Here is a 24,722-nt window from a genome sequence, read left to right as displayed (position 1 = left end):
TTTCTCACCCTTTGGATAATATTTAATGTGGCATCTGTTATTTTCTGGAATTTCTCGGTCAAACCATAAGAGGCTCGTTGCCACTTGCATGAAGGAAAAATTAACCAACTAAGACGTTGTTAGATTCCTTTTTTGAACCAAGATTCCAAGAGTCTTGTCTCACTGAAATCAACACTTATCTAGCAGTCTTTGCTGATAGATTCCTCTGCCCAGAATGTCCTCCTACTCCACCCCTCTTTTATTTCACTAACACTGGCTCCTCCTTCAAGACTGCCCGGCGTCTCCATCTTGGAAAGACCCTGCCTGTGGCACAGCGGGGTCTCTTCCAAGTCCTCAGCCCCCTGCATCTCCTGGCATATCTCCACCTTCACACAAATTAGCTAGGGCTGGTCTAGTCACAAGACATAGGAACCTGATTCAAAATGGCTTGGGCTAAAAAGAAGCTTTGCTGGCTCCTGACAGGGCCACATTCAGGCACAGATGGATCCAGGCCCTGGGATGATCATTCACTCCTGTGCTTTGCCCCCTGTATTGGCTCTGCTGTACTTTAGGGTAACATCATCCTCAGAGAGGCTCAAAGAAGGGGGTGACAGCAGCTCCAGACCGCATTCTACCAGCCCAGCCAACCCTGCAGAAACGGAAGTCTTGTTCTCGAGGTCCAGAAGCAGCTCGGTGATTCCAATTGGCTCGGCTCAAGTCTCACATGCGTCTCTGAGCCAATTACTGCAGCTTGTCATGGACTAGGCCTGGGCCCACCCATGAGCTGGGGGTGAGTGGGGCCCTGAGGATGTGAGACAGCCAGTCCATGAAAGTGCGAGGTGAGGTTATCAGTAGACTGAGCTGGCTGGCACAGAAGAGCACAGCAATGTGAGGTTGTAATTTGTTTTCTTGTTTGCCTTCTGTGCCTAACCCACCAAACAGAGCCTGGCACACAGTAGGTGCCAAGAAATGACACGAGTGGGGAGTACAAGATGCAGCCTGAGAGATGTCACTTCAATGCCATGCCATTAGAAGTTCTCTGATTTCCAAATTCTGAAATGTGCAGGGGCCAGACAGGAGACAGATGATTGGTGCAGACCAGGGACCTGTTAGAACTGGGGAGAAAAATGCCCCAGTTGTAGAATTGTTGCATCTTGTGAATTTTTTATTTATTTTTCTTTTTGAGAAGTCAAAAATCTGGACATATTTGTGAAATCTAACATTTAAATTATGACAACTAATTTTTAAAAACTTAAAGCAAGTCACTATTTGAAATTTGAATGAAAGGGGAAGAGCAAGAGCTCTCTGGAAGGTTACCTTTTGGGGTGGGGCTGCTTGGATGACTACAGGAGAGTGCAGTCACCCCACACCAACCCCACAGGTAGGCTGCCGTGTGACGGCCCAGCACAAGAGGAGAGCCTCTACTTGGAGTGGCTGTCACATTTTCCACCTGGAAGCAGGCCTGTCTTCCCCACAATGCCCTTTGGCCCCAGCTGAGCAGAACTGATTGTCCCAAGGCCTCTTGGAGGCCCTAAGGAGACTTTGACTGGAGCGGCTTTAAACATTCTTCACAGCAGATGACTGGGTCTTGATTTGCTGGATGCATTCAGCTGAGTCACCGGCTCCAAACAATATGAGAAATAAAACATTGGCCACGCTCTGGTGGCCAGTGGGTACTTCCTGATACACAGGCCAATTACATGAGCGGTCCCACCAGCAGCCCCCGTGCCCCTCCCCCAACAGCCAAGGTCCTGGTTAGAAGGAAGCTGCACCATGCCAAGCCCTGCACAGGATGGGCGTGGGGGGCTTCACAGAGGCCTAGGAGGCCTGATCAGTGCCACATTACAGGTGGGGAAAATGATGCACAGAGAGCAAGCAGCCCTGCTAAGGTCATAAGTGAGGGAAAGGAAGAGCTGGGACTGGGAACCTGGCTGTCTGCTCCATGCCCAGTGTGCATTCTGGACCCCACTCTGCCATAAATGCCAGGAGGCTCTCTGTCCCCTCCTGGGCAATCCTTTGGGGGTTTTCTCTGCAGGTTCTTCATGGTGCAGGTTCTTCATGGTGCAGTAGCCTCAGAGGCAATGCTTGAAGCCCATTCTATTCAGGGAGTGTTTCTTTGAGTCTTGGCCGTGGGGTGCAGTGGTTAGGGGCCTGAGGTCAAATCCCACCCTGCCTTGTGTTTGTCCATGGGATCTCTCTACCCTTCAGCTTCCCCATCTGTAAAGTGGGCATCTTAACAGTATGGGACTGTGTAACCCACATGGAGTGTTCAGAACTACTGTGATCACTGTCCCTTGGATGAGAAAACAACTGTCATTTTTCCCTGGGATAACCAACCAACAGCCTTCATTTCTGACACAGGGTCCTGAAGGACGACCTTGACTTCCTCTTGATGTGATACCAGCTCCAGTTCACACCTTCTATACCGGTGCTACTGGGGATGCAGTGTGGCAACCTACTCTCTCCTGGGCCCACATCCTAGGCCCGCTTTCCACGAAAAATAACTATACCTCTCTGAGCCTTGGAGTCCTCATTTGTAAAATGGAGGTCAGGGAAGAACACCTGTCTTCCAGGGTACTTATCAGGACGATAGCAGAATTATCTCTGGTGGATGACCCACACGTGTGAGTGAGGGTCACCAACTCTAAAAGGAGACTGGTCCTCTGAGACATAGCAACCCCATGAAACCCACAAGGACCTGCCTTGGCCCTCTGCTGCTGAGGTAGAGCCCATGTACAAATCCCCAGGGACTCAGGGTGCTCAGGACCCACGTCCTTTAGGTCTCACTTGGTTTTTGCAATTCTGGGAAGTGTGGGTCCAGTCTTTAGCTCAGTCAGGTTGCAACTTCACTCCAGGCCACTCTCACCAATCTGTTCACTGGGGCTTAGAACCAAGCGAGTATCTCTGATCCCTCAATCCTCTACAAACCCACTTCTGAGACTGAGGACACATGTTGCTGGTGGCCGCAGCCTCCCTTTACAATGGTTCAACAGCTGCTTCTCTAGGCTGGCTGTGCCCCCTGTGACTGCCTGCCCTGGGGAGGCAGAAGAGCAGACTCAGTGCAGGAAGAAGTGGGAGCAGGAGTTATCTCAAGCAGCCCATCTGCCACAGGCTTGGTGACATGGCCCTGGACAGCCTAGATGCCAGGTACGGGCAACCTGAGCATTGTTGGAGATAGGCCCAGGAAACTAGCTACTCTGCAGAGGGGCCACAGCCCTCATCCCTAGGAGAGAACATGGCTACCCCTCCTCAGAGCCTGGGACTGCAACGTACAGGCAGTTTTTCAGTGACATCTTTTCAGGGAAGGGACAATGCTTCCCATGTTGGCATTCCAGGAGGCAGCTCAGCACAGGGTACCCGAGATGCTCTAAGAAGCAGCAGCCATGGATGCCAGTGTTTTCTCAGCTTCACAGACCCCATCTCCAAACACAAGCTTGTGCCACCATAATGCATCAGCTCTTTCCCAGGATAACACAGGCCCCGTCCTCAAAGTGGAGGTGAGGCTGCTGGAACCTGAAGGGAGAGGGAAGGCTAGGGCGCTTGGGTTATGAGACTGGCCAAAGGGTCTCTGAGGAAGGGGAGCCACAAATGGGAGGGGCAACGTTTGCATGAAACTGACACAACAACGAGATCTGAAAATGAGGCCCACGAGACAGATGAGGGGGTGACCCTGTGAACCCAGAACTGTTCCTTCCTTTCTTCCAGCTGAGGTCTTGTCCTCCCGATTTGTTATAAATCAAATTAACTGAGCTCCTACTGTGTACAAAGTGGCCTATCTCATTTAACCCTTGCATCAGGCAGGATACGCCAAGATATGATGCGGTAACAACCCCAAATCTTAGAGCTTAAAGGACAAGGTTTACTTCTCATTCTGGTTATGTGTCCAGTGCAGCTTAGCAGAGGAACTGTTGTCATGGAGCTCCCTTAGGGACAGACTGACAGAGGCTCTGTTTGACATGGCTCCACCATTACTGTGGCAGGACAGAATGACGTGCTAGCAATTAAATACTTCTACCCGGAAATGACACCTGCCACTTCTTCTCACATTTCATACATCAAAGATTGTCACACGGCATTACCCACCTTCAAAGGGTGATAATCCTGTACATGTGTCCAGAAAAAGGGGAAGCAGAACGTGTGAGCGATCCCCAAGATAACCCGTTTACACAGGTGCTGTGGATCCCAGCACACAAGCCTGAGGGGTTTTCTAGAAGGCTGCTAATTTCCAACTTGGCTCTATTCTGCTGAGTGGGTGGAAGATTTCACCTCAGTCACTCTTGGGGTTGTCTGCCTGGCCCATGGACCCAGAATCTTGCACATCACCGTATCAAGGCTTTCAGGACCCCCCACTCTTCTACATGATGTCTGTTGCCACCCAGGCACAGCACACAAGTTGTGGTCCAAGCAGAACAGACGTGAGCAGGGCTCTTCGGTGTCAGGATGTCAGGGGGACCAAGTGCCTTTTGTTATGAGCTGAATTGTGTCCCCCCACCAAATTCACACGTTGCAGCCCTAAGCCTCAGTACCTCAGAATGTGACTGTACGTGGAGGTAGGTTAAGAAGTTATTAAGTTAAAATGCGGCTCTTAGGGTGGGTCCTCATCCAACCTGACTGGTGCTCCTATAGGAAGAGGAAATTTGGGCATACTGAGAGGTACCAGGGATGAGCACGCACAAAGGCCACGTGAGGACCCCGTGAGAAGGTGGCCATCTGCAAGCCAAGGAGAGAGGCCTCAGGAGGAAGGAACACTACTGATGCCTTGATCTTGGACTTTCAGCCTCCAGAACTCTGACAATAAATGTTGAAGCCGCCCAGTCTGTGGTACTTTGTTACGGCACCCAAGCAGACTAGTACCACATTGGTCATGTGTTCACACCTGTTATCACTGAACCTCCAGTGCTCCTGGCCACAGGTACCTGCAGGTCTCAGAGCTCTGCTTTGCTAATGCCACACACAGGCCGGGAGACTCTTTGTAGCAGCTGAGAACCCTGTGCCCAGGGTCTTCCTCCCTAAACTCACAAGTGTGCCCTCTTACCTAGAACCTGGCCTTCACCATGCCTGGGCCCCCAATGCTGAGGGCCTCACAGACCTCACTCCCAAGGGAATTCCCACCTGTTTCTTTCCACAAGCCCCTGCTGCCCTCTGTAACCCTAGGCATTTGAAAACAAAGTCAGAAAGTCATCCACCAGCTGCAAGCTTTCTTGGGCAAGGAAGCCCAGGACCAAATTCCTGCTGATGTGGAAAGGAGAAAGGTGCAGTTCAGGAAGAAAAAGGTACAAATCTATTTCTTGAAATGTTATCCTCTCTCTCTCAAACAACCTGTTGGGAGGGCATACCATCATCCTCACATTTCAATTAGGATTGGGCTTGCCATAAATAAAATAGTTTCTTTCTCTTGTATAACAGAAGTCTGTTGGTAACAGTTCAATGCTGGTATGGCAGCACCATCATCACTAGGGACAGGGCTTGTTTGTCTTTCTATTTGAACATTCTTAGTGAATAGCTTCCCCAAGTTGCCTCATCATCCAAGATGACTGCTGGAGACTCAGTCATCACATCTGCATTCCAGGAAGCAGGAAGGAGGAAGGCAGGAGGACAAGAGTACCTCTCCTAGTTGAGTCAAGCACAGTTTAAACAGCCTGTGCTAAAAAAAAAAGTCTCTTCTACTTCTGCTAAAATACCATTGGCCAAAACTTGGTCACATGTGAGTGCAATGGAAGGGGGAAAATGTCACCTTTTACCTGGTGCTTCCCTGAACCACAAAACATCAGAGTGTGGTTACTAAGGGAAGAAAAATGGATATCAGATGGCAACCAGTCATCTGGTACCGCATGTCACTGATGAGGAGACTGAGGGTCAGAGAGAAGACATGACTTGCCCAAGGCCCACAGCCAGTGAGCATCAGCAGTAGGGAGTAAGACTGGCACGTGGGCTGTATATGGTGAACCCCATCACCATATCAAGGCTTCCAGAACCCCCCACATCCTGGCTACTCTTCTACATGATGTCTGTTCCCACCCAGGCACAGAATACAAGTTGTGGTCCAAGCAGAACGGACGTGAGCAGGGCTCTTCAAGAAGACCAAAAATTTGAATAGCACACAGTGTCTGTGAGGCTTTGCTGGTAGGAGTTAAAACTGGTCCAGTCTCTATGAAGGCTGTGTTGGTTCAGATAAAGTTCAACTATAAGTATGAGAAAAATCCAAAGTGGTTTAAACAAGATAGGTGTTTATTTCTCTCTCAAATTCAAAGTCATCTGAAAGTAGGAAATCCAGGGCTGTTATGGATGACCACATGTCAGGGACATGGGCTCCTTTTATCTTGTTCACTGTTAGGAGGGGCTTCCATTCCCAAGATTACCCTACGATTCAAGATGGCTGCTACAACTCCAGCCATTGCAACCACCACCCAGTTAGCAAGAAAGAACAGAGCTTACCCTCTCTCTGAGGGAGTTGCATGCACACTTACATCCCATTGGCCAGAACTTAGTCACATGGCCACATCCACCTGCAAGGAAGGCTGGAAAATGTAGCCTTTATTCCAGGCAGCTGTTTATCCAGCTAAAAAACAGGGATTATAATACAGTGGAGGAAAAGGAGAACATATACTGGAGGACAACTATTAGTCTCTGACAGAAGACTATAAAACTAATTGAAACTAAGTCTGTGTGCTCCAGAAATTCTACTTGCATGAGTTACCAAAAGCATTACATGGTGTGATCAAAAACTATCATGACTGTTTAAATTTTAAAAAATTTATTATAGTATAAGACACATTGCCATTAATCCCCCTCAAAACACTCCCCCTTGCTTCAAATACACTTATCCCATTGTTCTTGCCGCTTTCTGAAGCAGTTCTGGAAGTCCTTTCATGAATGTCTTTAGTTGCGGTGTCGTGGCTGCTCCGATGTCCTGAATTGATTCAAAACATTTATTTTTCATGATCATTTTGACTTTGAGAAAGAGCCAGAAGTCGCATGGTGCCAGATCCAGTGAATAAGGTGGGTTACGACACACTGCGATGTTTTTATTTGACAGAAACTGCTGTACCAAAAGTGATGTGTGGCACAGAGCCTTTCCATTGTGGTTAAGAAATACAGTGAATGCTGCTGCCGAGTGCCATCCAACGGAAAGGCAGGGATCTTCTATATGGGAAGCAGCGCATCGAACCTTAATAACAGTGTGTGACAAGTTTCAACTTGTTCAGTGCAGTTAGTTGGGTGTCAGCTACAGTTGAGAGAAGGTGTGTTTTAAAGTGCCATAAATCATCCTCCATCATGACAATGCTCCGAGTCACACATCACTTCTGGTATACAGCAATTTCTGTCAAATAAAAACATTACAGTGTGTCCTCATCCACCTTATTCACCAGATCTGGCACCATGCGACTTCTGGCTCTTCCCCAAAGTCAACGTGATTCAGGACATTGAGACAGCCATGACAGCACAACTAAAGATACTTGCAGAAAGAGGACTTGCAGAATGGCTTCAGAAAGTGGCAAGACCGATGGGATAAGTGTGTTCAATGCAAGGGGGCGTATTTTGAGTATTTATTACAGTGAAAGACATTAATGGCAATGTGTCTTTTACTATAATAAATTTTTTTAATTTAAACATTCACCATATTGTTTGATCATACCTCATATTTATAAAAATTTTTATTGCTGCATTGTTTGTTGTTGCAAAACATATTAGAATCAAAAGTCCATCCTGAGGGGACTGGTTAAATATAGTGCCATGGATCCATAATGTATGCAACTGACATAGTGAATGATCCCTAGATCAACTGTCAAGTGGAGAAGACAAGCTATGGATTATTTACATTCCCAAACTAGGGGTAATACACACACACACACACACGCACACACACACGCACACACGCACACACACACGCACACTTCCAGAAGGCCACGGAGACCTGGCCACAAAGTGCTTCTGGGAGGGGGACAGGAAACTGAATGTCAAAGTCCAGGAGATTCACCTCCTGTATACCCCCATGCAGTGCTTAACTTTTTTGTTTTCTTTTGCCACATGCATATATTACTTATTAGGTTGGTGCAAAAGTAATTGCAATTTTTGCAATTATTTTTAACCTTTTAAACCTCAATTATTTTTCACCAACCTAATATTGAAAGAAACAAACTTTAAAATAAGAACAAAAAAGCAACAGGCTTCTAATCTTCCTTCTGTTGATACCTTCCTATGGACTGTTGCTGTGACATCTTAGATTGTGTACACATCAAAGGCTACCAACGTTGAACCCAGCTCTGAATTTGACCATCAAACCCAGTCTCACCCCCAACACTTACAGGTTTCCCTTTCATCCCTAAACCGATTTTTTGGAAACTGTGAGGTCACAGCAGTGTGGAGAATCCTGTCAGGATCCCCCAGCAGCCCTGAAGTCCCGGGGCCAGAAGCCCAACTGCCTGGCTGTTCCTCTGCATTTGCCAAGCCCATGCCGCTGACAGCCCTCTGGGCCCTGGATCCTGAGGAGCCTGGCATGTTGGCTCCAAAAGTTGCGTTGAAGCTGGTGCCCTCAGTGCCCTCCTAAGAAAGAGGGCAGCAGCGGGGGTGGGCACCAGGCCTGACCCTCAGCATTCCCACAGTCCCAGCCGAGACCTCTTCCCTCTGACTGTGGGAATTACATAACCGGCAACTCCCTTTTTCCTCTGGCTAAGTGACTCAACGCCAAAATTAGCTACACCAGTGGCAATATGAACATGTGGAACTTCCCTCTTATTTCCATTTTCCCATCCCAGGGCTTTATTCTGACTTTCCCCATTTTCAGCTCATCACATCCGTTCTTATTATAAATATCATCCTTTAGCATCCCATCCTCTGAATGCCTACTGTGTGCCAAACACTGTTCTAGAGGCTAAAAATAATGTTATCATTATTGTTCCATTCCCAAATGCTGGCTATTCACGCTTACTATTTTCTAGTCCTTACAAAAATCCTTGCAAGGCAGGCCTTCTTGTTCCTATTTCACAGATGGTCAAACTGGAGGTGTGGGAGGGGAAGTGGCTGGCTCAAGCTGACAGAGCATGAGCAGAGAAAGGACAGGAACTGCAGGGCTTATTCCAACCTCCATACTCTTCAACAAGGTGGAGAGATAGCCCACACCAACCAGTTTTATCCACATCAGTCTCCTCCATGATTTCTTTCCACCTCCCAGCAGCCAGGGCCTGCACACTAGCCAGTGTTCCTTGGTTGAGCCTCCCTGGGTTCAGCATGCAGAGGAACGTGCCAGGACCTCTGAAGACCCCAGCCCTCAGGCTCCTGAAAGGAACCAGCCCCAGTATTCCTGCAGAACCTCCACAGTGACACCTTCTGCTCCTTTTCCTTTTTATTAAAAAATAGATCAAGAAAATATATACACTTCAGTCCACCTGCCAGAGTGGGCTTTGAGGAAGCCAAAGCGCTGTAGGGAGGGAGTCAGACCAGACCTGGGTACCTCCTCTCTCCTTTGAAGAAAGGAGGTGACCTTAGCCAGCCTAGCCAGGCCTGGCTCTGGGAGATCAAAGTCTGGGCCATGTCACTGAGCAGGGCCAGGGCAGGCGGAAGGGGGAGGTGGCCCTCAGCTAAAGCACAGGTGGTCAAGGGCAACTGGGGGCTCAGAGGGCAGGACAGAGCCTGCATGGCGCTGCTGTCCACACAAGGTCTCGTGACCTCATCCTCCTCCCCGGGGAACTCTGTGCTCTGGCCTCCTCTCCAGTCAGCCCTCCATAGGCCCCAGCATGCCCTCCAGCCAGGGCAGCCACATTCAGGCACTGAGAGCCTTCCAGCGCTCGCTGTCCGTGCTATTGATGCTGCCCGTGTGGCAGGGCATGGAAGCAATATCATCCAGGTAGGCCACCCCACCGGCCGAGTCAAACTGTGTACTGGCAGCGCCTACTGTCTCCGGGCCCTCACGCCGGGCCACAGCATAGGGCTGGGGCAGGTGCATGTCCGGTTCCTCGGTCTCATCCACTTGGCATTTGTAGGAGAAGAGGATCTTGGGCTCTGAGCTGGTGGGGAGGTCAGAAGGGTGGGAGAGTCCCACTGTCTGAGTCTGGAAAGGCCCTCCCTCTGGGCAATGAGGCTATCAGACTAGGAGGAAACACACTAACAGCTGCTTAACACCCACCCCAAGGTCCCTATCACTTAAACTGTGGAGGACTAAAACCCAGCCTTCTTTATCCAGGCTGTGCGTGTGCTCGGCTGTGTAGAGCTTCTGTATCTGCTTTCTCACCCAAAACGGGTAGAACAACGCCAACCTGAGAGACTCTTTGTGGCAGGTGAACAGCCTGAAACAGTACCTGACTCAACGTGCTCAGCAAGCAGTGGCTGTGACCTCTACCCCGCAGCTCTCACACTACCCTGTGTGCTCCCCCATCCTTCAATCGACCGCATGACTTTCTAAGGAAGAAAGCTCTGCATCCAATTTAAAACAGCAGCCTGAGGCCCGATTGGTGTTGGGATGGGATCAAGCTACTCCTTGTCACTCCACCTCTAAAGCCCTCACCCAGCAGGAGAGCCCTATCCCCCCTCCGACCTGGCAGGTGGGGAGGGTGGGGTTAGGGAAAAATGCCCTCACTTTCACCAACCCTCAATCCCGTATGTCTTTAGCATCCCCTCTCCCTGACACACCTACAAACACTCATGTGCACAAAAGTACACCCACCCCACACTCAAATACTCACTAGACTCCTCTCAACCCTGCTCCTCTCCCCAGTCACCTTCAGCTAGAATACAAACTCCATGAACACATACACTTGCGTTTACTTTGTTCTGGTTTGTGCATGCGGCTACAGCAGTACAAGGCACAGTGAATGCATGCGGAAGGTATGAACTAACCTATTCTTAAATGAAAAACAGCAAGTGCAGAAAAATGTGCATAGCCACCGTCTCTCTCGTGGGGAAAGCGTATACATACATCTGTGTTGCATATATAACATGCATATGTATGTGTATATTGTATATATGTATCTATATACATATGTGTACATATGCATTATATATGTCTATATGTGCATGAGTGTGTGTATATGTGTACATATTCGAAAAGGTACAATTAAGTTCACGAACTTTCCACCACGTAAGCGCATGGTGGAAAGTTCGCGAACTTACTTGTCCAACCTTTTTGTATACACTCCGTCTGCCTCCTCTAGCTCCTGTGCAAGCCTGCACCTGCACCCTGGGCAGGGAGGCTCTGGACTTGTACCACGCCTGTACGCACGCCCAGGAAGAAGAAGTCGCAGTTCCGCTGGCAGGCCACACGGGGGCGCCCGGGAGCGCCCATAGACCTCCAACTCAGGGTAGTGGGTGGGGAAGCCGGGAGCTCCGCTACTAGCCCCAGCCCACTAGCTCCGCATGCCCCTGCGGGAGGACTCACCCGAAGAAGCCCCGGAGGAAGGCCACGTAGATGAGAGGCGCGAAGAAGCTGAAGTAGAGGAACGTGGTGGCGTCCACACAACTGGGGAAGGGGATCAGGTCAGAGCAGGCCTCGTAAGGCGGGGTTTTCCCCTCCCCTCCCTGAGCCCCAGCCCTACGTACCAGAGCCCCTCAATGATGTCCATGCAAAGCAGCGCGCTCCCCAGCCCCTGCAGCAGGTTGAGTAGCGCCAGGATGCCTGCGTACACATAGAAGCTCCTCCGGGCTAGGGGTTTGGGAGCATGAGGTCCTGCCCTCTCCTCTACCCTTCATCCCCAGTGTGTCACTGGGACCCCTTGGTCCCAGTGTGTCACCCGCCCTCCCACCCAGGGCTCTCCAGCTCCAGGCCACAGTGGCCCAAACAGAACCCCCACCCCCACCCCCACCCCCCTACGCCCAGCCATGTCCCAGAGCTGCTCACAAGGCAGGGAGATGCGCTCCTTTAGTGGGGTCTTGGGGAGCACTACCACCAGAGAGTACACCTGTAGAGACAGAGTGGGGCTGAGAAGGGTGCCCGGGAGCACCAGGCCCAGAGCTAGGCCCAGTCCCAAGGAGTCCAGGCCCTGGTTCACCTGGCTACCTCTAGGGTACCCAGGCACAGGGGTCGACCCTCCAACTCACCAGGAAAAAGAAGCAGGAGCTGACCAGCCAGAACTGGCGGCCCCCGTGCCCATAGATATTGAAGTCCTCAGCTGAGAGGTGGGTATCAGGGTACATGATCTCCAGCGTGCCCTGCAGGAGCAGACAGGGGAGGGCTCACAGGCTGCTTCTCCCTGGGAAGCCCCCTCCCTGGGGCCTTCCCAGATAGAGCCCCTGAAGCTGTCCACCACACCCAACCCAGCCCAGGCCTGGCCCCACAGGCTCCTGCTCCAGCCTGCTCTGCAGCCACACTCTGCCCATCTAGCTCCAGCACCCAGAACAGGCCCATCATGGGGCAGGAGGCAGTCCCTGCCCCAATCTAAGAAAGAGGTCTCTGGATGCAGGGCTGTCAGTGTGGTCTGCAAAGCTGCCTTCTCCTACCTGGCCTGCCTATTACACCGTAGGCTCTGAGCATCCTCTCCTCCCCAGCACGGACCTACTGGATGGGAATGGGGGCGGGGGGGGGGGGAGGCAGAACCTGCCTTGTTAACAAGCACCCCAGGTGATTTCTTAGATACATGTCAAGTTTGAGAACACTGCACCTGATAAACATTCAAACACTGACCCAGGACAAGGAGGGGGTGGATGCCTTGCCCTCCTGAGTGCAGGCCCTCCAGTGCGCCCCTGGGCCCACCCTGCCCCACCCTCCCCCCTCACCTGAGTTACAGAGTAGGCCAGGGACAGCACTGTGGTGATGGCCAGCACTCGCTTGATGCTTGACTTGCTCTCCAGGTGACCTGGAAGAAACGTGCTGGTCAGTCAGCAGGGGAGCCACCCCAAGTGACTGTGGTAGGGTTGGCCCCCAGCCAGGGAAAGGCAGGGAGAGTACTGGCCCCAGCAGCAGACGCACCAAAGGCAAGGCCCAGGATAACCACACTCAGCTCGATGGCCAACAGGAAGAAGCGTGTAATCTCCCACAGGATCTGGACACAGAGTGGGCAGAGTGTCAGCCTGGGGGCCCAGTCACCCCTCTTCCCAGTGCTCTGCACCCCCCTGTTGGCAGGCCCAACCACACCTTATCAGCAACAGTTGCAGCATCTGAGGTGCTGACCGTCATGGACACCACGGCCCGGGCGATACCCACCAGCGCCACCACGAACACCTAGTGGGTGAGAAGGGAGTGTGGTGGAGTGGGGGAAATCTCGGGGGATCGCAGGGACAGCAAACCCACATCCCACATCTGCAGGCACTGATTCCTCAGGAATGGAAGGATTCCAAATTAAACAAGTCGGGAGGCGGGGAGACCCTCCACTGACCTGGCCCTCCCCTCCTGGGCCTCAGTATCCCAGCTACACTGACAGCCCCGGAATGGTCAGTAAGGCAACACTGTGGAGCCAGACTGCTGGAGTTCAAATCCCAGCTTTACTGCTTCCTGCTTCTATGATTTCAGGCAAGTAACCGCACCTCTATGCCTGTTTCCTCATCTATGAAATACAGATAACAATAGCACCTAGTGCATCTGGGGGATCAAATGGGTAAATAAATGTAGAAGTGTTCCTGGCACCCAGTAAGGGCTATGTCCATATCTGCTGTTAGTCTTGTCTTATTAATGGTTTTAATTCTGAGACATGGGAGCTGGGGGAAAGGAGGCGAGAGGGAAGAGGTATCACAGACCCTGTGAAAGGTGCCGCACAGCAGGTTTTACAGAACTTCCTGTGTTTGGCATCTGTGGCTTTTGTGAGCTCACTATCCATCCCCTTCCTCTGGCCATAGCCTCATTCCTCTCCCCACCTCCTCCTTCACATGGGTGTGTGTGTGTGTGTGTGTGTGTGTGTGTGTGGTGGGGGAGGAGTGCTGACCCCACCACTCCTGGCTTCGGGAACTGGCCTGTGACCCAGGGCTGGCCATTCGAGTATGCCATTCCCCTGGTTTGGGGATGGGGATTGGACCCCTGGAGGTCGAGTGACAGCCAGGACATCAGGTGTAGTCACTGAGAAAGTAAGCTGAGGGGATGCAAGCCTGGAGCTGCTAGGGCTACCTGGCTACCGGGAGTGTGGACATTGCTAGAGACAGGGCCATCAGATAGACGTGAAGATGAGAGAGAGAGAGAGAGACAGTGCTAGACAGCATCACTGAACTCAAATCCAGCCGTGCCCGAAGCCCTGGGATGGGTCGGTTTCTCAGTCAATACATTCCTTCCAGCTTCTGTGGGTTTAAGTTTGGTTTTCTGACACAAACAAAAAAGCCCAGAGTCATATACACTCTGTCCTTTGTGCCATGAAATCCATGTCCAAGCCTTAAGGAGGCCAACATCACTCAGCAGGGCAGGCTGCAGAAGCAACAAACTGCCATGTGCCTACTGTGTGCCAAGCCCCCACAAGGCAGGAGCTAGGCTCGCTGTCATCTTGTGCTCACAGGAGCACCACATGCTAAAGCAAATCCAACACCCATCACGCAGAAGGGCACCGAGGCAGAGAGTCAAGCCACTGGCCCAAGTTCATGCAGCACAGCTAGGGTTTGGAGGTGGTCTGCCCAAGTGCACTCTTACCATGACCTCCTCTCCAGGATGAAGTCCCCAAGAGAAAGCGGGGGGGGGGGGGGGGCCAGTGCTGACTCCCCTAGCCCTGTCTCATGTTCTTGGGCATTAGCCCTGGGTCCCTTTCCCCTGCCCACTCCCCCCAAAAGGGCATCTGCCTGACGTACAGCAGGTGCTTAATATCTGTTGAATAAATACACAAACAAGTAAATGGTCAGCGAGGCAGTGGAAAAGGGCAGAGAAGAAAGCAGGCCTTGATCCCCACCCCTGCTCACCACCACTTCATAGGGGAAGGCTTCCGTCAGCTGGCAGCCCCTGGGGTCTCCACCAACAGCCTCCAAGTGTCCCCACAGCCTCCCCTGCTTCTCTGCCCGTCCACTGGGAAGCACTGACCCAGGCCACACAGGGGAGACCGCGGAGCTGCTCAGCTCTCTGGCAGTGGTAGGTAAGAGGCACAGAGAGGGGAGGACTCTGGTCAGTCGGTCCTGACCCCTGAAGAAAGGAAGCTGGACAGCCTGCATCTGGGGCCCAAACCTGGGGCTATCTTCTCAACTGCAGCCCTGCTGTCTCTCCCAGGCAACACCCACCAGGACTACAGAGTGAGGAGAATGCAGGCCCCCCCAATAGGAAGGAAGTCCGCTTCAAAGAGGTCTCAGAATGTGTGGGTGGATGGACAAATGGACAGATGGAAAGATGGAGGCTCAGTGGGTATCTTTTTCCCCATCCAGCATCCATTCCTCTTCCTTCTAGTAATGGTCCCCCAATTTTCTTCTAGTGACCACCATCCTCTGGTCTGGCTGAGCTGACCCCACTCCCAGTTCCAAAGTATCCCTTTCCCGGCTAGTCACAGTAATTGGCTCAGGACTGGAACCCAATGTGGGCCAAGCAGAGGGAAGCCCAGAACTACACTGGTACCATCAGGAACGAGGTACTGTTCACTGGAGTTGGCATGGAGGCAGTATGTTAGCTCAAAGCTGCTCCTGGCTATTTTTGACACCATATAGGGAGAACTCATCTGAGGTAAGGCCACAGGAGAACAGAGGTGCAGAAAGAGACAGAGTCCTGATGACATCACTTAATCCCCTGGATCCAGCCATACCTGAAGAACCGCTTTTTCATTAGAGAGACAATTAATACTTCCCTTTTTGCTTAAGCCAATTGCAGCTGGGTTTTCTGTCACCAATTGGAGTAAACTCACCAGGATATAGAAGGTGATAAAAATGGGGCTGGAGGTGATGCAGATCTTGGCCCGAGCAAACGGAAGCTTCCAGAGCAGGAAGATGAAGAAGAGCACATTGGGGATGAGCAGCAAGAGGTCCCAGTACCGGACCCTAGCAGATGGGTACAGAAGCCAGCTCACTGGTGAGGTTGTGTCTTTGTGTCCGCACCCCACCCACAGCCCCATCCCGTGTGCCCCTCTCTCTCACACACTCACACACACACACACACACACACACACACACACACACCAGGAAAACCTACTCACACATAGCCAGCCAGCTCTGCAAGGCTGTGGCTGCCTCACCTAGAGGTGCCAATGTCCTCGTAGAGCAGCAGCAGGCAGCGATGTGGCACACTGATGTTGGGCACCAGGGTTGGAGAAAGCGCTGTACTCCCATTAGCCCAGGGTGCCTCCTGCAGGGTGTCCATTCCACCAGCAGCCAGCCCTAGGGAAATGAGAGCCACCACAGTAGCAGCACAGGAACTGTGTGGCCCTGGGCATCTGGGGCTCAGGCTCCCAGTGGAACACCAGAGGAGCTCCTCATAGCGGGCCTGCTGCCCACTGCCCCCCGTGCCGGGCACGGGGTGAGCTGTGGTGCGCCTGCACATGTTGCAGCCCAACCCCCACACCGGGGCCCCATCCCTCGTCCCAGGCTCTGTCTCATGACCCCCAAACGATACAAGTCCCCCAGCCAGTGACTGAGCCTGCCTGTGTGCCAGGCACAGTAACGCAAGCTACTTGGCATCACCCCCAGTGAGTCCCTCTAATCCTGGAGGGTTGGGGGAGATAGGGTTCATGTCTCAGCCTGCCCTTTACTTCCTGGTCCTCTCTGTGCCTCAGTTTCTCCCCACCCCTGGAATGGGGGTAACAACAGTGTCCCCCTGTGAGGTTGTGGTGAGACTAGATACATGATGTGAAGCACCTCCAACAGCCTGCACACGTGAAGCCCTCGGTGGCTGAGCTTCAGCTCCAACCCTCCACAGCCATGCAGAACCCACTCCGAGGCCGAGTGACGTGTGGGGTCACAGCCACCAAATGCCAGAGCATGACATCATGCATACCTCAGGTGGCCCTCAAGCCCATCTCCCCCTGCTGCCACACTAGAAAGGCAGACACAAATGGATGGGATTGCACTTTGCCTAGATGCACAGAGGCCTCTGATTGGAGAGGGTGAGGGAGGAGGAGGTGCTGTGGAGGGAGGCAGAGGAAGCCACGTCTACAAACGCAGGGGGCTTCTGGGGCAGTGGGAGCCAAGGGCGTGGGCACAGCCAAGTGCCCACGTAACGATCTGAGAATAACAGGTCAGAGTCCTGCCTAGAAGATAGGAGAGCTGGTGGTTTGGGGTCCTGGAGCCACCCTGAACACTGAGGCAGGCTCACAGGTCACAGGACGCAGGGAGAGCAGCAGTAGAGCTGGGCCCACATTCACAGGGGCAGGGACTTCCACAGGGAGCGAGGGGCCCAGGGCAGGTGAGCCAGGCTCACAGGATATGACAGATGCCAGCTTTTAAAATGACGACTTGAACCAACTGGGCCCTCTGACCCATGCCTCCACTTCAGGGTATGTTCATAATAGCCGCAAGCCCACCACCAGCAGAACACATATGTGAATGGCGATGCCAATGTGAACAGTGGAACGCCGCAGAAACAAACAGAGTGGATTAGTGCTGCAGGCAGCAACGCAAACGGGCCTCGCAGATACAAATGCCATGTACAGGCGCAGACATGCGGTCTGACCCCACACAGACAGACAGGAGAGGGTCTTCTCTGTGCAGGATGGAGGGTAGAGGGGTGGGATGACGTACGCCAGCTGGATACTTGATTTGGGCGGTGGGTGCACAGGTATGCTCACTGTGTCGCAATTCATTGAGCCATGGACCTATGATCTGTGTATTTGTCTGTATGGGTTACACTTCAGCAAATTTTTTAAAATTGAGATGTTCTTTTACATGCCAAGAGCACAGGTTTCCCACTCAGCAAGTAGCAGCAAGAAGGATTTGCAGCAATGCAACAGGAACCCCTGCCCTGCTTATCTGTCCCTAATACTGTCCCTAAACAACAGCAGGCCCAAGACAGGGCTGGATGAGATACAAGGACATACTATTTCTCACAGCCATGAAACGCAAGTGCCACCTCTGGCTGAAAGGGAAAGAAGACTCCAAAGGAGGTGGGCCAAGATCTGGGGCTCAGGCCCCTCTATCCCTCTCTCCAAAAGGCCACTGACTGGCTCTGGGACTTACAACTTGAGGACATACCAACAGTGAGAAGTATCCAGGAAAACGTAAGCCTGACACATAGTAGGTCCAAAGAAAGAAGTCAGTCCTTCCTTGTTTTCTACTAATAGGAGAAATGGCTAAAGAAGTCCACCCTTCCTTCATTCATGCATTCTTCTACCCACAGAAAGCAGTGAAGAGCACCTACTGTGAGCCAGGCAGGAGTCCATGTGCTGGGATGGGACCCCCAGCTCGGATGGGTGCCCCCATGGGTGCTTCATTCTAGGAGGGGAGGCTACAGCCAACACAAAAGCCAGTATTTAAAAAGCAAACTTCTCCTAGAGATAAGTGCTGAGATGAAAAGAGCACAGAGGGGTGAGACAAAAGGATGGGAAACCCAGCAGAGATTACTGCAGTCCCCAAAATGCACCCTTTCCTGGAGTCCTAGAACCGGTGGCTTTTAGTTCACACGTGGCTTCCCAGAGCCGTGGCTACTCCCCCAGCCTCCCATACCCCTGGCTGTGGCGACCTGACCAAGTTTTATCCAACTGAACGTGAGCAGCGAGGTTTGCCAGTTCCAGGTTGTGCCCTTCACCCTTCCTATTGGCTGGAATGTGGATGTGGAGGTGGGAACCAGAGCAGTCACCTCAGACTACGAGACAGAAGCCACGTTTGAGGATAACAGAGCAGTAAGAAAGGTGTCTGTCTCCAACACAGTGGGTCTGCATTCACATTCCGGACAGCTTGCATGCATACTATCATGCAACAGGCAAGAATAATCTTCTATCTTGTTATCTCAGCCTTTGTTTCAACAGCTAAGCCTCAATCCCAGGGAACATAAAGGGGTGCCTCAGATTGGGCTGTCAGACAAGATGACATTTGAGCTGAGATCCAAATAACAGAAGAAGCCAACCTTGGAACAAGGTGGACAAAGAGCATACCAGGGAGAGGACAGAGATGCAAAGGCCCTGAGATAGAAACAGGCTTGGCCTGTTCAAAGGGCAAAAAGCAGGCCAGTGTAGCTAGAGGTGAGATCAGAAAGGTTGGCGGGGCCAGGTCACATAGGGCCATGTGACCATAGCAATGTGATTTCATTCTAAGTGCATTGAGAAGGGTGTTCCAAAGGCAGATGACAGGGTCCCACTTCCCTGTGGAGAGGATTGTTCAGCTGCCAGAGACAACAACTAAAGTGGGGAAAGAGTAGAGGCAGAGACCCAGGAGCTTCTGTACCAGTCCAGGCACAAGAGAAGAGTGGCTTAACTAGTGGAGTGCAGTAGAGGGCTGTGGGATACCTTAGGGAGATCAGGCCACAAGAACTGCTGGCAGACACATGGAGGGAGGGAAGAGAGCAAAGAAGGCTTATGTCGTGATGTGTGTCCTGAGCCCCTGTATGTTTAATTAGCAGTGGTAAGGTTGACATTGTCAATGGCATTCCCAGTAGACACTGTCCCCTTCTTCCTTGCTAACAAGCTACTCTTTTGTTCCAGGACCCCACTCCATGATGCTCTGTGTTCAGATCAGGGCCCTCCCCAGCACCAGAAGCTGTACCTCAATAAAGTATAAGCCAGTGGTTGTGTGGAGCAGTACCAGACACCTCAGCAGGGCGCACGGGTGCTCCAGTTTGATCCAGGGACTGTGGGGGAAGGGCTATGGATTTGTCATGGGCAGGGTCCAGGACTGCCAAATGTCCAGCAACACATGTGATGCTCCACCGAATGAACGCGCATCCTCCCCTTTGCTGACGGTGCCCTACAGAGCAGCTCTGGTCCGTCAGGAAGGGTAGGCCCACTCTCCTCCTTGTCAGCAATTGGTTAGGCAGGGCATGCGATGCCACATGGGGGATCTCCTGCGAAGAGTGTTCCTCCCTGACCGGCAGACACCGGCCAAGGATAGAGCCCTCCTTTTCTGTGCCTGTATGTGGCTGCTGAGGTATGACGTCTGAACTGCGGCCATGCTGCACCCATGCTGCAGGCCACCATGCTAAGCACGGGGAGCTTACAGCTGGTAGGGGGTATGCCACCCCCCTCGAGATTTCTAAAAACCTGAGATAACTTGGAAGGGACAGTTCAAGGAGAGAGATACCAGTCCCCTCCGCCTCACTCCCTGTGGATCAAACATCTGGACTTAGCAGACCCACACCAGCTCTGGCCTAGGACAGAGTGTCAAGCAGCCCCAGTAGGGACAGGGCTGGGGTGCAGGCCAACCACCCAGAAGCCACAAAGAAGCTGACAGGCCCCTGTGGCAAAGACAAGCCAGTGGGGATGAACAAGAGCCAGGAGTGGGAGGAGCTGGATAGAGAGTCCAGAGTATGGGGGGTCAGGAGGGGCTTCTCGTGGCTTTGCCTGTCCAGCACCCCATTTTCCTGAAGGGGAATCTCAGCTCCCTTAGTCTCCATGGATGAGGTTGAGATACAGCTGACTCTATCCCTCCACAACACCAGGGAATGTGCATGTGATCTAAGCCTGGCCAATCAGGATGCTCCATTCTCCTGGCCAATGAGAATCAGCCCAGAGAATTTTGCTGTAATTATTAAGAGATACACTTTCTGCTGAGAGCAGTAAGCCAGAGCTATATTACTTTGACCCCACATATGAAGCCACATGAGAATAAAGCCAACACAGAGGAATGCAGCGCTGAGAGACAGATGGAAACATATCTGAGAGACAGATCTTTATGTGAGCCCCTGGATCAAGTCACAACCGAAGCTAGTTAACCCCCTGGACTTTTGATTTACAGAATCCAAAAATTCCTTTTTCAGTTTAGGCCAATTTGAATCTGAGTTCTCTAATTTACCACTGAAAAATTTCCAGCTACACAAGTTATACAGTTGGTCAAATCTGGCTTGCACTTTTGGCTCTGCCATGTACTTGCTATATGACTTTGGGTGAGTCATTTCTCCTGTTTGAGTGTCATAGGGACCATAACACTTACTTAAGAAAGTTGCTGTAAGGGCCAAATAAGACCAGAGAAGCAAATGTCTACAAAAGGTCTCACACAAAGCTAACTGCTGCTCTTCTTCCCAGAGGAGAGACTGGGGGCATGGAGAGGGGAAGCATATGGGTCACAGGTCCAAGGGCCCCTTTCGAAGTCCCACATGCAACAGAGTCTGAGGCAAGGAAGGAAAGTGTCAGCTGCTTTTCTCCACCAATTCCCCTGTTAATTCTTCAATAACAGCAAAGAATCCTCCCTGAAGCCTCCCACCCTCCTAGGAAAGTACTTATATAATCCTCACTGTACAGAGCTCAGAGGTGGGCAGCCACCTGAGGGGCCTGCAACCCAGGCTGTCTCCAGAGCCCAGGCCCCCAATCAGCAACCTGCCAGGTACACCTCTCCGGACCTTGGTTTCTCCACCTGCTGATAAAAAACTGTGCTCTCAGACTCGAGTGCTGTTCTGATCCAGCAGGCCTGGGGTGGGGCTGACAGTCCACATTTCTAACATACTCCCATGTGGTGCTGCTGCTCTGAGTTAGGAGGCTGTCAGCTACACCAGAACTGCTGCTCTGTGTGAAAGCTTATAAAATAACTGAAGCAATGATAAAAATTAAAATAAAACAACTATGAACTGTGCAGACACAGGGCCCAGTGCTTTACATGTGGTCACACACTTAACCATCACACCAGCCTCTAAGAGAGAGGGAACTACTATTGTTCCCATTGTACAGAGGAGGAAAGGACAGGCAGGGAGGCATTAAGTCACTGCCCATATCCTCCTTCTCCCACCACCAGTGATCTCCTGGCCTTGGGGGCAAAAGCCCTGGCAGTGACAGAAAAGTAAGAGGTTTGCAGGCTCAGGAAACAGAGCTGGTGGGAAGACTGGCTGAGGGTAGGAGAGGAAGGTGTGGAGCCCAGACCAGAGGATGGGGAAGAGGATTCTCAGGTCTCTCAGGACCAGGGAAACTGGGACAGACAGTTTCTGCCACCTGGGAAGGCTCTGCTGCCCTCATTCCCATTCCAGAGGCTATCTTCCCAGCCACTGCTTGGGCCTCCCCATCACTCCCTCTGTCTGTGGCCAGACTGTGGGGCAAGATGCCAGCCTGGCTCAGGTCATGCAGTGGTGGACCTGCTGTGAGCCCCTCTCTGAGACTCAGCTTTCCTATTTCTCATCTGTGCAATGGGACTGACCTGCCCTCTCCCAGAACTACTGGGTGGGAAACCTGGGGAAAACAGCAAGCCCTGAGAAGAGAGAGGCTATACTTCATTGTTGCCGTACGGCCCCTCAGTGCTTCAGACCCCTAGCAGGTAATTGAGCTTTTAAACCCCCTTATCCTTCAGCCTTGGTGGACACTGTCTCAGAGAGGCCACTCCTAGTAAACTGCCAGCAGCCCAGGGCCCCTGCCCTCATCTTCAAGACCCAACCTGATCTGACCCCTGCCTACTGCTCTGCCTCATCGCCTTCTACTCTCCAGCCTCTGGCTTTCATCTTGTTCTCGGAGCTGCTGGTAACCTTATGCCTACCTCAGGGACTTTGTGTCTGCTCTTCTCCCAGCATTGTCTCACCATTCTCCACACCTCCTCAGAGCAGCCGATCTTAACTACCTCTCCCAGCGATCCCACCCTGTGTTTCTTTACAGAACTTGGCCTCTGTCTAAAGTGGCCTTAGCTGTGTGTTTACGTGTTTATTGGCTGTCCACCCCAGGCAGGCTCATGACCCAATCCCCTAGAACAGTGTCTGACACAAAACAAGTGCTCAACAAAATGTTACGATGTGGACAAATGAATCTCCAACACAAAGCAACCAAGCCGTCCTGGGGCCTGGGAGAAGGATCCATCTGTGAGAACCCCAAGCCACAGGGTGCGCACGCCCTGCTTACTTGCCACAGCCCCAGCCCTGTGCAGCTGTGTGTGTGGTCACTGCCCCAGTTACCTCCTTCACCCTTCCTTTGAGTCCTCACACCCAAGGGCCCACTCGTCCTCTGAAACTTCCCCAAGGGTGTCCTCTGAGGCTGTGGCCAGAGCACAAAGGGCTCACTCCCTGGAGGAAAGAGCAGGGACAGGTGGGCCCCGGTTTAGCTGTTGGATGGGTGGTGGTCCCAATCAGCTCCAAGCTCCCTCACAGCGGCCGCGGGGAGACCCTGGCTGCCCCGGGGAGGGGTTCGGAAGGGTTGTAGATGCGGCGGAGGCCCGGGCCTCTCCGTAGTAGAGGTGCCAGCCCCACCGTAGGGTTTCACGCCGGGGCAGGAAAGGGCAGAGGTTCCCCTCTTACCTGAGGGCCTCGGGCCGCGCTCAGGCCCCGCCGCCCCAGTCGCCCATCTACCGCCAGTGGTGCGCGGACCGGGCACAGGCCACGGGACTCCCGGCTCCCGCGCCCCTATCAGGCGGCGGGGGCCGGGGAGCGTCGCGCAAGAGCCGAGGCCCGCAGGCTCTGCGGAAATGGGGAACAAGTGGAGGAGGCGAGGCGAGGCGCTGTCAGCGCACCCGGCTCACAGGACCCCAGGCCACCTTTGCGGCCCTTCCCGGTAGTGGCAACCCGGAAAGTAGGCGCGTCCTTTTCGTTTAGCCAAAACTGCAAAAAAAGACACGGTCCCTACTTGGAGCATTCGGGCCCGCCCCCAGCTCCCAGTAGCCTATAGGAATGGAGCTATAACGAAAAGTGGGAGCAGGCAGCGAAGGACCCAATCAGATGCCTAGGAGGCGGAGCTCTTAAAGCAAGAACACGCAGCCACTGGAGGGAAGGAAAGCAGCTGCCGGAAGCGGAGAAGCGGTGTTTCTACCCGGAAGGCGGTCCGGACTGAGGACGCCGGTGCCTGCCAGTTGTCAGCAGCTGTGAACGCACCAGCTCGCTGCAGCCTGCGCTCCTCTTCCCGAGGCAGGCTGGGGCCTGACGGTCCGGGGAGGAGCATCCGCGGGCCGCCCCATCAAGTGCTGCCGCTGCCCCTGACGCTCAGCAGTGGCAATCTGGTCTGGTGACCTCTGGTCACCTGGGAGAGGAAGGAAGGGTAGGGACAACCCCGCCCCCCGAACGACGCGTTTCCACCAGCTTGCCACGCTGCCGGCATAGCCACATCAAAGCACACTGGCATTATTGAACACCGTCCGGGTTCCAGGCACTGATTTCACAACAACCCTGCAAAGCGGTTATTACTAGTCGCACTTCACAGAGGAGGAACTTGAATATTAGAGACGTTAAATAACTTGCCTAAAGCCACACAACTAGGAAGTGACAAAACCTAGACGCTGGGATTGAACTGCCCGTCTTATGTATTTCTAATTTAAGCAGTTCTTCAGGCAACTTCCTCTGGGAAGCCTTCCCTGATTGCCCATCCGTGCCTTCCTGACTTCTATGCCGTGTTCTCTCCTGGCTGTTCTCATGCTGGCCCCTCATGGTTTGCCCCCGACCCCCACCGCCTCCCACTCACCCCCTTCTCGTTCAGGGTCCTCAAGCCACCTGGTTTCTGTTTCTCTTCCTTGAATGTACCAAGCTTGTTCCTGCCTGCAGGTCTCTGTATCTGTCCCCTGCCGAGCTGGCTCTGTCACATAACCTCCTCTTTGACATTCTAGCTAAAGTAGCTCTCCAGTTTTTGTCACATAATGCCCTTTTATTTCCTTCTGATCACCATCTAACACGATTATATTCATTTACTTGCTTCCTAGTTAGTCCTCAGCCTCCCCCCATTAGAATGTCAGTGTCTTGAGAACAGAACTGTGCTTGTCACATTCCCTGCAATGTCCTGAAGCTGACTCAGTGCTTGCTGCAAACTGTAGACACCCACTTATCACAGTAACCCCCAGATACACACTCGGTGATAACAAAGTTGCTTTACCATTGGACTGAAATGATATTGGGC

At 52.5% G+C, this 24,722-nt stretch overlaps 1 protein-coding gene across 4 annotated transcripts; it reads right to left on the bottom strand.

Moving 5' to 3' along the window:
- Window positions 1-7,596: 7,596 nt before the first annotated feature.
- Window positions 7,597-23,850, bottom strand: TPRA1 (transmembrane protein adipocyte associated 1). Of its 4 annotated transcripts, XM_033087436.1 has the most exons (12): window positions 23,141-23,471; window positions 22,802-22,909; window positions 16,029-16,170; window positions 15,702-15,834; window positions 13,043-13,129; window positions 12,878-12,950; window positions 12,685-12,764; window positions 12,010-12,120; window positions 11,810-11,870; window positions 11,512-11,614; window positions 11,351-11,431; window positions 7,599-9,983 (listed from the first exon to the last, which is right to left on the bottom strand). In XM_033087436.1, the coding sequence occupies exons 3-12, from the start codon at window positions 16,151-16,153 to the stop codon at window positions 9,740-9,742; spliced, it is 1,098 nt and encodes a 365-aa protein (XP_032943327.1). In that variant the 5' UTR covers window positions 16,154-16,170; window positions 22,802-22,909; window positions 23,141-23,471; the 3' UTR covers window positions 7,599-9,739. The 4 variants fall into 4 exon arrangements, with proteins under 4 accessions (XP_032943325.1, XP_032943327.1, XP_032943324.1 ...); XM_033087434.1 differs by lacking the exons at window positions 22,802-22,909; window positions 23,141-23,471 and adding an exon at window positions 23,711-23,850 and having other exon boundaries at window positions 7,597-9,983; window positions 11,512-11,587; XM_033087433.1 differs by lacking the exons at window positions 22,802-22,909; window positions 23,141-23,471 and adding an exon at window positions 23,711-23,847.
- Window positions 23,851-24,722: the final 872 nt, after the last annotated feature.

This window comes from Rhinolophus ferrumequinum, chromosome 19, assembly GCF_004115265.2.
Source record: "Rhinolophus ferrumequinum isolate MPI-CBG mRhiFer1 chromosome 19, mRhiFer1_v1.p, whole genome shotgun sequence".
Taxonomy (NCBI): domain Eukaryota; kingdom Metazoa; phylum Chordata; class Mammalia; order Chiroptera; family Rhinolophidae; genus Rhinolophus; species Rhinolophus ferrumequinum.
Note: the sequence above shows the minus strand (reverse complement) of the source record. Positions and strands in the feature narration are given on the sequence as shown.

Bases quoted from the DNA above. Each gene is read 5' to 3' on its own strand.
- TPRA1 (XM_033087433.1), bottom strand. From the start codon at position 23,777: ATGCTCCTCCCCGGACCGTCAGGCCCCAGCCTGCCTCGGGAAGAGGAG. The intron at 13,130-15,701 runs GTGAGTTTACTC...CTCACCCACTAG, and splicing joins TTATCACCTTCTATATCCTG to GTGTTCGTGGTGGCGCTGGT. The intron at 12,121-12,684 runs GTGAGGGGGGAG...CTGCTCCTGCAG, and splicing joins TGGCCTACTCTGTAACTCAG to GGCACGCTGGAGATCATGTA.